We start from the raw sequence: 13,848 nt of genomic DNA, 5'->3' as shown, positions 1-13,848 counted from the left end.
CCCCGGGGGGGGGGGTTCCCTATATGCTCACGGCTGCATCCCCCCTTTAGATATACGATTTCAGGATCGGGGTCTAATCGCCAAAGACTTAACATTTATCATATGGCATGTGTCAATAAATGTTCTTTAAACAAAATGAAGTCTCTCCTGATTGAAATAGTTTTCCGCCTCTGAAATATGAATGTCTGCTTCTTTCTCTGTGTTATATAATAACTGACACAACCAGACATCTAAACACATCAACTTGGACTTTCAGAAACTGGGATGGACATGTTTTACAATTTTCTGACATTTCTTCTCTGTGTTATTTCACATTAAAGTGAAGTGAAGTTGTTTTTCTTTGGTCTGAGGAAACAAGACATCTCTTTGGACTTTTAAAAACGTTCTATTTTACTATTATGAAAATGCTCATGAGTAACTGCCCCAGATTTAATCTTGCTCACTTTTATTATTCTTGTTGTTTTTAACAGTCTTTCTTAGCTGTAAAAAACTGAATTTCCAAGGAAGCAGGAGTTTTCCCTTCAGCAGAAAGCTGCAGATGACCGACAGACGCAGGTGGAACTGCACACAATGTTTATTTTTCCTGCAGCAGCAATAAAGGAAAATCCACCTTAAAAAGGATTTGTGTGCTTCATGTTAAAGGTTCCCTGAGGAGTTTTTGACCACTTTTAAAGATCAAGTTTGTATGTTGGGCTCCCTGTTTGCTCATATTTATTACTCCTCTGGTCATCAGGTGTAAAGAAACAAACTCATGTGCAGCACAAAAGGGCAAGTTTGCACGGATTTAAACAATGTAGGTGTCAAATGGGCGTTTTCTGCGAGGAAGGAAATTATTTCAGCTCGTTTGTTGGACTTCAAGGACACACACATTACATGTCACTTGTTAGACGCTTTTATCCAAAGCGACTTACATACTCAATACTGTGGGCAATCCCCACAGGAGCAATTTGGGGTGAAGTGTCTTGCCCAGGGACACAACGACATGCTGACTGCAGTGCGGTTTGAACCTGTGACCCCCTGATCCGAACACCAACTCACAACCCACTGCACCACACGCCTCCCTACACACAATGCGTCTTAAGGCCCTGACACACCAAGCAGTCACCAGAGAACTCGCCGACGCCGACTGTTGCGTCGCCGTGTTCTCCTGCGTCTTGGCCATGTGTCGCACTGGAACACACCGCAAAGACTTCAGCCGGCATGCGTGAGTGGCAATAACTCTCCTTAGCAGCAGGCGGCGGTAGTGTGTATTCGTCATTCAAAAGAGGCAACAACCGGAAGACAGAGAAGAAGAACAGACTACGTGATATAAACAAACAACAAATAGCGTGTGCGTTCCAATTTCACTCTCGTCCATCGAAAACATGTTTCGTGCGGTACTGGAGCTATCAGCCATTGGAGTGTTGCTTGTGGAAGACATTCTCAAGCAACCGTTTCGCTTCTCATGCACTGATTCGCTAGCTGAACAGCCAATCAGACGCACGGCCGATTCAATGCGTCGGCCATGAAAGGCCAAATAAGGCGTGTCACGGCCGACGGTGCGAGACACACCAAATTGAGTTTGGGCGACAGGGCACGCTTCGTCGTCCGACTAACGAAAACGGCCGATTTCGGCCTGGTGTGTCAGGGCCTCGAGTGAGGAACACTGAATGTAAACTTAAAGGGGCCATATTCTGCTCATTTTCAGGTTCATATCAGTATGTAGTGTTGACCAGCTGAGTGCGGCGGTGGAGGAGGAGATCCTGAAGTCCACGGGAAAACACATTTTAGATCTGAAAGTCGACCTCAGCTCTCCTCAGTTAAGGTGAGAGATGATTATTTAAGAATAGTGTAAAGAGGACATTCTGCTCATTTTCAGGTTCATATCAGTATGTAGTGTCTCTACTTTAAAGAGTCCTCTCCTGCTGATGTTCAGGTGTATATCAGTATGTAGTGTCTCTACTTTAAAGAGTCCTCTCCTGCTGATGTTCAGGTGTATATCAGTATGTAGTGTCTCTACTTTAAAGAGTCCTCTCCTGCTGATGTTCAGGTGTATATCAGTATGTAGTGTCTCTACTTTAAAGAGTGCTCTCCTGCTGATGTTCAGGTGTATATCAGTATGTAGTGTCTCTACTTTAAAGAGTCCTCTCCTGCTGATGTTCAGGTGTATATCAGTATGTAGTGTCTCTACTTTAAAGAGTCCTCTCCTGCTGATGTTCAGGTGTATATCAGTATGTAGTGTCTCTACTTTAAAGAGTCCTCTCCTGCTGATGTTCAGGTGTATATCAGTATGTAGTGTCTCTACTTTAAAGAGTCCTCTCCTGCTGATGTTCAGGTGTATATCAGTATGTAGTGTCTCTACTTTAAAGAGTCCTCTCCTGCTGATGTTCAGGTGTATATCAGTATGTAGTGTCTCTACTCTGACATGTCTCCATGCTTTAATGTTCAAAAAGCTCTTTATTTTTCTCATACTGCCTGTGCTGCAGCACCTCTTTTCACCCTCTGTCTGAAACCAGAGCCCAGTCTGCTCTATTGTGATTGGTCAACTGCTTTGAGATGTCCCACCCCTTAGCCTAACACCAATGTGTTGGAGCGCTAGCCAATAGAACTGAATTGTTTCATAGTGATGTCACTCTGTTCAGGAAGTAAATAAAGGAGTCCAATGGAGGCGTTTGTGGGCCATTTACATGAACAAACACCTATTTAACACACTACAAGGGGAAAACCCCCAAAAGCAGAATAGGGCCTCTTCATTATGAGTTAAAATGAAGAATATAAAAATATAAATTCTGTTTTAAGGTGGAACTTGCTGTTAAACATCACGTCTCTGCAGTAGGAGTGAGTCTGGAGTAACGTCATGACACTCGGCACCATGTGTGTTGTTATTAAAGTGAAACTGAGCCCCCCCCCCTCACTGTCGCCTGAATGGAGCCTTTATGGAGGTCTGTGTTATGAGGAGGCCCAACTCATACTGCGCTCTGATTGGCTGCTTTCACCCAATGGTAAAAACAAAGCAGGGTGTTGTCTCTCTGTGTGTAGACCTTTATATAGTATACGGTCTATGATGTGGACACACCCTGTCGGCCATTAAAGTTTCTGAAGTGAGACACATGGTGGAGGAGAGGGAGGGTGATATTTGATTTACAAGGATGACCCGCCCTATTCTGCCACTGATTGGCTGACAGCGGGAACAGTTTGTATTATGTTCTGATAGAGAGGTTTAGAAACAATCTCTGTGATAAATAATTTATTTGAACTCATTCCTGCACGACTCTATTGGAACGAATTCTACATTTCTGCTCAGGTGACATAATGTTGCCTGTTAATTCTACTCTGGTTCATGTTCACATTGACTTTTTATAAGTAAAACATGACATTAAATTATTTTTTTCCCGCCTGTTATCCTGTATCCTCACGGCCCGTGCGAGGAAATCAAATTCCTCTGATTTAGTACAAACACGTCAGCCATAATAAGTGTGTGTGTAAGTTTGCGTACATTCAGTTCTTACCCCAAAAACAAACCCAAAGTGTGGGTTCTTTTGCAAAAAGAAACAACACTTTTGCAGCTTCCACGGTAAGTGAATGGGGCCCATTGTCTTCGAATAATGAAAATAAACTTGTGCAACACCACAGACTGTGTGTGTGTGTGTGTGTGTGTGTGTGTGTGTGTGTGTGTGTGTGTGTGTGTGTGTGTGTGTGTGTGTGTGTGTGTGTGTGTGTGTGTGTGTGTGTGTGTGTGTGTGTGTGTGTGTGTGTGTGTGTGTGTGTGTGTCTACAGATGTGTGGTGGCTGTGTAGAGCATTAGTGAAAGTGCCTGTGTGGCTCTTTGTGCCTGGAATACTAACATTGAACCATTAAAGACTGGACGAGTGTGGAACAAGGTTTAAGATCAAGAGGAAAACACGCGACGTGGCAGGAAGTGAAGGCAGTGAAGCTTGTTCTAAAAATACAAGTCCTTACGTAACCTACATGTCAAATGGAGGGGTCGTACACCTTTTCCAAACAAATTCAAGCATCAAGAATCAGAATCAGAATCAGAAATCCATATTTGTATACAGTACATGTGGCATTAATAATCCAGTAAAATCCAACATAAGTGTTGAGAGATGAAGTTTATTTTTATGATGCCAATAATCAGACGTGTTGGAAAAGGTGAGAGTACAACGTTTTGGTATAAATATTGTCGTAAAACTGGAAATAAACAAAAACACCTGGCCTATTCTGTTTGTTTGTGGTTTTCCCTTTCCTGTAGTGTTGTATAGGTTTGGCTAAAAACCCTCCCCCCGTGACATAGTGACATAACTATGTAACACTTGCACTTCTATTGGCTAGCGCTCCAACACATTGTACATGATAGGCTAAGGGGCGGGACATCTCTAAGCGGTTGATCAATCAGAGCAGACTGGGCTCTGGTTTCAGACAGAGGGTGAAAAGAGGTGCTGCAGCACAGGCAGTATGAGAGAAATAAAGAGCTTTTTGAACATTAAAGCATGGAGACATGACACAGTAGAAGCACTAAATACTGATATGAACCTGAAAATGAGCAGAATATCTCCTCTTAAACCTATGTTCAAGGACAGGAACCTCTCAAAGATCAAGTCAACCCTTTGAACTTTGTCCGCTCCGGGACTTTAACCCGGCGACCCTGAGATTCCCTACAAACTGAGCTCCTTTGATTCGACGACGGTGATTTTCCTACCTGTGTCGGGGGGTCTGATGAGGTCCATGATGGCGGAGTCTGCTCCTTTCGTATAGACGGTGATCTGATCCGTCAGCGGGTGTCGGACCACCACCGACATGCGCTTCCTGTTGGAGTCGAAGCCCAGCGTGTGCAGCAGCTCGAAGCTCAGTTTCCCCAGGTGAGGCAGCTCCACGGTCACCTGGTCTGGGAGGCGCCCCACCAGGGAGCACTTGTAGGCGCGGGCGGCGTAAACCAGCGCCGCCTCGTCCGGAGACTCTGCCTCGTACCGCAGCTCGCCCTCCGCCGCGCTACACGCCTTCCCATCGTACTGCGGCGGCACGGGGCTGAAGGCGTGCTGCATGCTCTGCTCCTCGTCCAGTTTGGTGAGGGTGCTCTCGGCGGACGGAGAGGATAAAACGCTGGAGCAGCCACGGGTGGAGGAGCGGTTGGTGACCAGGCTGGAGGAGCTGCTGCTGTTGGAGCCCGAGGTCAGGCGGCTCGGGGTGAAGCGCTTTATGAAATCCTCGATGGTCTTCACCGGAGACTTCAGCTCGAACCTCATCCGCACCTGAGGATGATGAGAAATTAAAATGGTTTTTTTTCGATGAAGATTGTAAAGTATGTAAATGTTGCAATTCTGTAGGTTTGTTCTTATGTTGTCCAAATTATCCCAGAGGTGGAGTTTTTTTTTGCTAAACCTCTCTAAAAAGGTCAAATGTCACTTGTTTTGCATCAATCTTGATACAAAGTACTTATTATATGTTATAGTTTAGATTCCTAAAGCTTTTAGTCTACTATACCATCATTCAAGGGTGGTTTTCACTATAGGTAATGTTTTTTTTTTGGACGGACACTATAATTTACATTTTTTGACTATGTTCAATCTGAATTTACTTTCAAATGAAAAAAATTCTATATTGATTCTGACTTTTCTACATCCAACTCACAGGTTTATCATTGTTCTGGGAATGTCATTTTCGAGCCTGAGACCTGAAAAACAGGCTCAGTGCTTAACTGGTTAAGACCAGAAACTAAAATAAAAACATCACGTTTGGTTTCCCCAATTAATCTGTAATCAGTGTTATGTTATGATCTTCCAGTACAAATGTCAGCACTGATGAAAATGCAGCTTCTGTCTCGTTCTCTTTATCCCGAGGTGGGGCGGTACAATAGCAGGAGTGACTCACATTGGTTCTCACACAGATATAAATCATTCAGGAGCCGGGTCAGCCCCAAGGGCATCATAATAAAATGTAAACAATCACATTGGCCCAGAGGACACACAATACAAAGAGAAAGCAGACGGTATCAAAGCCAGTGATACTGTGCAAATGAACATTTCCTCACATCGTATCAGATAACCTCCAACAGAAACAAGTAATAATAAAACACAAGGTCTAATCTGGACACATTTGTGCCTCTGACTGTCGGCTGGAGAACAGTATGTGGTGAGGAGAGGATATCAGCTCTGTAAAGGACACACACACACACCTAGAGTGAAAAGAACACACACCTAGAGTGAAAAGAACACACACACACCAAGAGTGAAAAGAACACGCACCTAGAGTGAAAAGAACACACACCTAGAGTGAAAAGAACACACACACACACCTAGAGTGAAAAGAACACACACACACACACACCTAGAGTGAAAAGAACACACACACACACACACCTAGAGTGAAACACACACACACACCTAGAGTGAAACACACACACCGAGAGTGAAACACACACACCGAGAGTGAAACACACACACCGAGAGTGAAACACACACACACACACCGAGAGTGAAACACACACACACACACACACACACACACACACACACACACACACACACACACACACACACACACACACACACACACACACACACACACACACACACACACACACACACACACACACACACACACACACACACACACACACACACACACACACACACACACACTACCACACACACACACACACACACACACACACACACACACACACACACACACACACACACACACACACCAGAGCAGTGTGAGAACTGCACGATTTTGGGGGGTTTTCAACGTTTTTTTTTTTAGATATAATGTGCAGGAATTTTTTTTTTTTAAATGGACGCTCATGTTTGAAAAAGAAACAGGAAGAAAAATAATGGTTAGCTAAATCTTTGGAAATATGTATTGTTCTTAAATGTGGCTGGACAAGATTGACTGGAGTGTTCAATCAAATCTGATGTCTAAAAAAGGAGCTGACAAAATGAATGGAGAAAAAACGTTCCTAACTGTGGCGACTTTACGTCAACGTTAAGAAGTCCTATTCTGCTCTTTGGGGTCTGCCCTTTCCTGTAGTGTGTTATATATATGTTTGTGTGAAGAGGCTAAAATATATATATATATTTATTCCTTAACGGTAAAAAGGTTTACTTGTTTTATTGAGATAACGAGTGCTTGTTGGAGGACCGTACCTTCTGCCGGGGCTGGTTGGGGGAGGACACCACCACCGTGTTGCAGATGGTGAGAGCGATGAAGAAGTCGAGGACGTCTGCGAGGTCGGAGGGCAGCTGGGACATCGGCTGTTTGTGGAACCGCATGAAGTCCATCTGACTGCCGCACTCGTTCACTTTGTCCAGCAGCTGAGGGTCCGGTGTGATGTCCTTCTCCTGCAGGACGGGGGAGGCACAGAAAATCTTCAGTATTCACATAAAACAGTTAAAATAAGCAAAACAAAGTATGAATAATTATCTTATCGTACCACTTCGTATCATTCCGTTTTTTACCGTTTTGTATTGTATCGTAGCATTCTGTTTTGTATCGGTATCATTTGGTACCGTATTGTATCGTGTTGCATCATATCGCATGATATGGTTTTGTCTTTTCTCGTTGTATCTTATTAAATCTTATCATATGGTGTTGTGTCATATTGTATCATATTTGCACACTGAAGGCGGTGAGTTTGGACAGGTTGATGGCCCTCTGGTACGGTATTTTCAGGGTATTGTGTGGTATACTATAGTATGGTATAATATGGTATGGTTTGGTACTGACCATGGGGCTGCTGAAGGCGGTGAGTTTGGACAGGATGCTGGCCCTCTGGTACGGTATTTTCAGGGTATTGTGTGGTATGGTGGTATGGTATAATATATATAATATTGTATGGTATCATATGGTATCATATGGTATGGTATGGTACTGCTGAAGTCGGTAAGTTTGGACAGAATTCTGGCTCTGTTCTATGGTATGATATTGTATGGTATTATATGGTTTGGTACTGACCATGGGGCTGCTGAAGGCGGTGAGTTTGGACAGGATGATGGCCCTCTGGTACGGTATTTTCAGGGTATTGTGTGGTATGGTATGGTATGGTACGGTATGATATGGATCTGACCATGGGGCTGCTGAAGGCAGTGTGTTTTCACAGGATGCTGGCCCTCTTTTATGGTATGACATTTGAATCTGTATTTTTGAATATCGATCTTAAGTTGGCGTGACGTCAAAGTCGTGCGACCCTGCTGTACTCTTAATTATAAAAGTAGGGTAGACATGTGGAGATTATCCGGCTGAACAAAACGTGCATTTATCAAACAGGTTTGTTTTCCACAGATCTTGTTTTTTACAATATTCAAAAATCCTATGGAGGAATCCCATTGCTTTTTTGTCGAGGAAACCCTTGCGCACTTCCGGGTCGGCCTACAAAAATACGTCATCACTGCACCGCTCTATTGTATGGTATCATATGGTTTGGTACTGACCATGGGGCTGCTGAAGGCGGTGTGTTTGGACAGGATGCTCGCCCTCTTGGCCTCGGCCCGGCTGCCGGTCCTGCGGTGGGATTTGGTGCTTTGTGAGCGCAGGACCACCTTGGCGCTCTGATGGCTGCCCACACTGTCCCGCCGGGGGAGGGTCCCGCCGCGAGACGGGCACTCCTCCTCCTCAGAGTCCATCTCCTGGTACATGGCAAGTCTTTTGGCTGGGTAACACACAAACACATCGTTAAGAGTGACTTTATATCAATGAAATACTTTAAGTCGCCCACAAGGCCAGATTTTGTTTAGCTTAAAGGGGACCTATCATGCAAAATGCACTTTTGTACGTCTTTTATACATGAATGTGTCCCCGGTGTTCCAGGGAACTCACCAAGTGTCAGAAAACACAACCCTCTCTATTTTCCTCCATACCCAAATCTCTAAAAAAAGGGGCTGCAACGGATCTGATAAAAACTGATCCGGATTTGAACACTGTCCTGACGTCAGGACGGTGGCGCTACGGCTATTGGGCCAACTCCACCAATCAGGAGGAGACAGCCACGGCCATTGCCGTTCGAAAGCGCTGGAGACGCTGTAGTACATATGCCAGGCCAGTAGATGGTGCTGTTCTCACAGAATCTGCCCTTGCAAATCCAGAGCTAAAACATTTCAAATTGAGCAAAATGAGGCATGGCTAAAATGCATGATCTGTTTGGTATTTTGAGAAAAAAAAAGTATAAATATGCCTTATATAGGTATGGTCCTACACTATATTATTCAAATATAGCATGATAGGTCCACTTTACAATAGGAAGAGATAAATAGCCCTGCTGTGATGTCTTTTGTGTTATTATTTGTCTTTTGTTTTTTTGTCTATGGATAAGTCTGTCTGTTTTTCTGCGAGTGTTGTTCCTATGTTTATTAACCTGTAAAGTAAGGGAAATAAAAAGATAATTACAAACAAAATTATATATATAATATATTCTTTATGTCACTTAGACTAGACTAGTGCAATTAACTTGAGAAACTAAATAATATAGGTGTTTTTTTTCTCACCATTTGCATCATGGGAGTACTCCACCCCAGCGACGGTGCAGCGCCTGAACACCATCTTGTTCTCCGTCAGCGTGCCGGTCTTGTCGGAGAAGATGTACTGCATCTGTCCGAGGTCTTCGGTGATGTTCAGCGCTCGGCACTGCAGGTGGGAGTCGGTCTCCTCGTCGTACAGGTCCAGGTCCTGATGGATGAAGAACACCTGGCAGATCTTCACGATCTCAATCGACACGAACAGAGAGATGGGGATCAGCACCTGGGGGGGGGGGAGGGCAGAGTGAGAGACTTCTACAGGAGGTGCATGAGAGGAACATAAATTATTATAAATATTTTCACAAATAGCTAAAGATAATGCATTAACATACTTAATCATCATTTTTTTTTAAATAATGGATTTTTTTTCTATTTAAATATTGACCTCGAAAAATTGCTTTAAAATGCATGAACATTTTTAAATAATTTAATACAAAATTATGCATGCAGTATTAAATATTAGCTTACCATTTTTTTCAAATAGTTACAAAAAATTACCTTAAAAAGTATGGATATGTATTTTAATTAATTAGCTTAAAAATAAAAATAAATTGTTCACATAAAAAGCTAAAAATAATAAATAAACAGTTTTAATAATTAAAAAGATAATAATGGATAAACAGTTTAAATAACTAGCTTAAAAAAATTATAAAAACCTATTTAAATTAAATATCCTCAATGAGTAATGAATATATTTGTTTGTCTATAAACAGATTCAATAATGATGTTAAAAAGAATGGAACAATTGTTTAAATAATTAGCTTAAAGTAATGGACAAACAATTTAAATAAAAGACAAAAATAAATCCCATGAACAATTTAAATAATTTGATTAAAAATAAAACATTAAAAAGGGATTTTATTTGAATGAATAATTAAATAAGTATCTAAAGATATGGATAAACAGTCAAATAATTAGCTAAAGGAAAAGGAAAAACTACTTTAATAAAGAGCTTAAAATATCGCATAAGGACATTAAATAAATACGGGAAAGGATTATATTATAATAATGGTTAAATGGTTAAAATAGAAGGCGGCAAAAAAAGTTATAACCGTTTAAATAATGAAAGTGAAAAGTAAACACGTGAAGGAGTTTTCTGTATGTAATAAAAACAAATGAAATGACTGTCATGACCCGATGAATCATCAAATTGAGAACAAGCAGAAGCTCGTAAAACCTTTCTAGTCTTAAATAGAATAAATACATTCAAGCATGTTCAATGGGCGATGTCTATTTATCCTAAGGACCAATGGGAGAAATGTATATACGTGTAATTTGTGTATGTTTGGTGTCTTAAGAAATGTTGCTGAAATCCAGGGTGAGACATTTCCAGGCAACATTTCTGGAAAGTGGAAATGAGTCATGGCTTTTGGGAGGAAAGGCCCAGCCCCCACCAACACAGTCATGTGTTTATCTGGCAGTACTGCAAGTCACCCACCGCCAAAAATATCATGTTTGCAAAGTGAAACTGAACTGCTGTCTGTGTTGATTTCTGATTCGTTAAATTGACCAGGACTATCTGCAACATGTGACACAGGACAGGGTGACATTTCCACTGACGTTACTGCCTGAAAGCCAACAAAAACAAACAGATCAATAGCTGTCAATCTTCTTCTGCTGTTATAAAGATTATTTCTCAGCATGGAGTAAGTCCTCTCTGTTTTCCAGATTAAAAGTGACGATACAGATCTAGAGGTCGGTTGATCTTCAGTGTACGGCGGGATAAAACATTACAAACTTTAATATTTTATTATCTGCGCCTTTGCTCCCCTCTGCTGCGTACCTGGAAGACGATGATCATGGTGAGGAAGAGATAAACGGCCGTCATGACTGGTGATAAATCCGTCCCCTCTGGGCTGAGCACGTCAAACACCGGCCTCTTATCTCCGTACTGAAACATCCACAGCCCGTGACCTGCAACAGAAAACAGCACAAGGTCAACTCACATAAACACAGGAGAGAGGAGATATACAAATAAAAAAGGCACAGTAAACACAGTCAGAGGCACAATTTTATTTTGCAATCACAAATTGGCTTCCCACGTTTAAAGAGGACATCTCCTGCTGATGTTCAGGTGTATATCAGTATGTAGTGTCTCTACTTTAAAGAGTCCTCTCCTGCTGATGTTCAGGTGTATATCAGTATGTAGTGTCTCTACTTTAAAGAGTCCTCTCCTGCTGATGTGCAGGTGTATATCAGTATGTAGTGTCTCTACTTTAAAGAGTCCTCTCCTGCTGATGTTCAGGTGTATATCAGTATGTTGTGTCTCTACTTTAAAGAGTCCTCTCCTGCTGATGTTCAGGTGTATATCAGTATTTTGTGTCTCTACTTTAAAGAGTCCTCTCCTGCTGATGTTCAGGTGTATATCAGTATATAGTGTCTCTACTTTAAAGAGTCCTCTCCTGCTGATGTTCAGGTGTATATCAGTATGTAGTGTCTCTACTTTAAAGAGTCCTCTCCTGCTGATGTTCAGGTGTATATCAGTATGTAGTGTCTCTACTTTAAAGAGTCCTCTCCTGCTGATGTTTCAGGTGGTATATCAGTATGTAGTGTCTCTACTGTGACATGTCTCCATGCTTTAATGTTCAAAAAGCTCTTTATTTTCTCATACTGCCTGTGCTGCAGCACCTCTTTTCACCCTCTGTCTGAAACCAGAGCCCAGTCTGCTCTGATTGGTTAGCTGGCCGGTTCTGTTGTGATTGGTCAACCACTTATGCGGCTTTCACACCAGCGATTTTCCCTTTCTAGCTCCTAGCGAGAGCTTTTCTGGTTCAGCTCCGGTTTCCCTTTTCAGCTCCCGCTCTGTTCACACTGCCCAGAGCTGCCGCTGCTGCGTCATGACGTCACAGATTTTCTCCCACAACAACAACGGGCCGGGGACTGCGTCGGGTCGATGATCGTGTTGCTTTTAATCATACGAAGCCAGATTAAATTAAATAACGACTTCTCCAACCTTATACTTTTCTCCAGAGTGCCGTGGTTCATTGTTTATTAATGTGTTTCAGCGGCATTTACCGACCGCTGCAGTGCTGGCTGCTCTTCCACGAGTGTATTCTCCCGTTAGCTCCGGGTTAGCTCACACGGCTCTAAAGTATTCACTGTCTGACTGTCACACAAGCAGCTGATACATATCCCCAGTTCCCCTTAAGTGAATGTGTGTCAGTCTGAATTGACGCTGTTTGGCATCACAACGCTGTTATGAAAGTTTCTCTGGTATAACATGGGTGATGTTAGCATAGCAACCGAAGCTAAACTGACTACTTGCTAAGCCGTTTTCTACAGGCACATTTTACCGGCGTATTTTTCATTATGATTCTACTTGTGATAGTCGGACATTACAACCTGTGCAGCCCATGTATCTCCACAATGATCAATAACAGCGAACGGGTGGTCAAAGTAAGGTTTCCTGCACGCCTCGACGTAAGAGACGTAAGCGACGCCGCGTCATAGCTCCGAAGCTCTTGCCTCTGGACCGACAATTTTTTGGAGCTGGAAGTGAACCGCATTCCGGAGCTATGACGCGCCGCCGCTGCGGTGTAAACAGGAAAAACCGGCGCTTTTCCAGCTCCAGCTCCGAGCAGGAGCTGGAAAAGCGCCGGTGTGAAAGGGGCATTAGAGATGTCCCGCCCCTTAGCCTATCACGTACAATGTGTTGAAGCACTAGCCAATAGGAGCATCAGCGTTACATAGTGATGTCTCTATGTTCTGGAAGTAAACAAAGTCCAATTGAAAAATCCCACTGGCTTTTTGAGGAGGGAACCAGGGAGATGCTGCCTTCAGGGGTTTGAATAGTCATGGAAGGCGTTGGTATTTTCGTGCAGCCCTACTTAAAATATCTCTGGAGGGTTTCTTACCGATCGCAGTGAACAGGCACATGACCAGCAGGATGATGACGCACCAGAACACGTGCACGTTCATCTGACGCTCCAGTTTGCTGCGTTTGTATCGCGGCCCGTTGTTGTTAAGCATGGCTTTGGTTTCGTGACCTGTAGAGACAAATGGTTTGAGAGGTCGGAGGTCAAACAAGTAGAGAGACAGTCTGAGACGAGGTTACTCTGGGGGTGGAGCTGACCTGCGTAAATAATGATCCCCACGGCCTCCTCTGTGTTTCTGATGGTGCAGCCTCTCAGCAGCAGGTTCTCTTTGTAAAGTGCATCTCTCCGGCCACTGCGATGGACTCTGAGGAGGAAATACCAATACATTGATTTGGTTTAGGAATTTAAAAGCACAACAACTGGAAGAGTATCTTGACACAACAACCCCAGAGGGTAGCATTTAAAACAATTACTTAAAAGCAATTCTTTCCCAAGTAGTGCTTGGACTTGATGTAAAAACCAACACAATACATGGAAACAAACCA

The 13,848-nt window shown here is 42.9% G+C and overlaps 1 protein-coding gene across 1 annotated transcript in view; it reads right to left on the bottom strand.

Annotated features, from left to right (window-relative positions):
• atp10a (ATPase phospholipid transporting 10A) overlaps nucleotides 1-13,848 on the bottom strand; it is a 49,676-nt gene that overhangs the window by 23,971 nt on the left and 11,857 nt on the right. Inside the window, exons 4-10 of the mRNA XM_034147968.1 lie at nucleotides 13,561-13,667; nucleotides 13,343-13,474; nucleotides 11,272-11,402; nucleotides 9,459-9,711; nucleotides 8,409-8,626; nucleotides 7,125-7,319; nucleotides 4,679-5,228 (exon numbers count right to left, since the gene is read on the bottom strand). Of these exons, the coding sequence (XP_034003859.1) occupies nucleotides 4,679-5,228; nucleotides 7,125-7,319; nucleotides 8,409-8,626; nucleotides 9,459-9,711; nucleotides 11,272-11,402; nucleotides 13,343-13,474; nucleotides 13,561-13,667 (1,586 nt within the window). The remainder of the gene's footprint in view (nucleotides 1-4,678; nucleotides 5,229-7,124; nucleotides 7,320-8,408; nucleotides 8,627-9,458; nucleotides 9,712-11,271; nucleotides 11,403-13,342; nucleotides 13,475-13,560; nucleotides 13,668-13,848) is intronic.

This window comes from Trematomus bernacchii, unplaced genomic scaffold (genome assembly GCF_902827165.1).
Source record: "Trematomus bernacchii unplaced genomic scaffold, fTreBer1.1, whole genome shotgun sequence".
In the NCBI taxonomy this organism is placed as follows: domain Eukaryota; kingdom Metazoa; phylum Chordata; class Actinopteri; order Perciformes; family Nototheniidae; genus Trematomus; species Trematomus bernacchii.
This window is presented reverse-complemented; position numbering and strand designations above follow the sequence as displayed.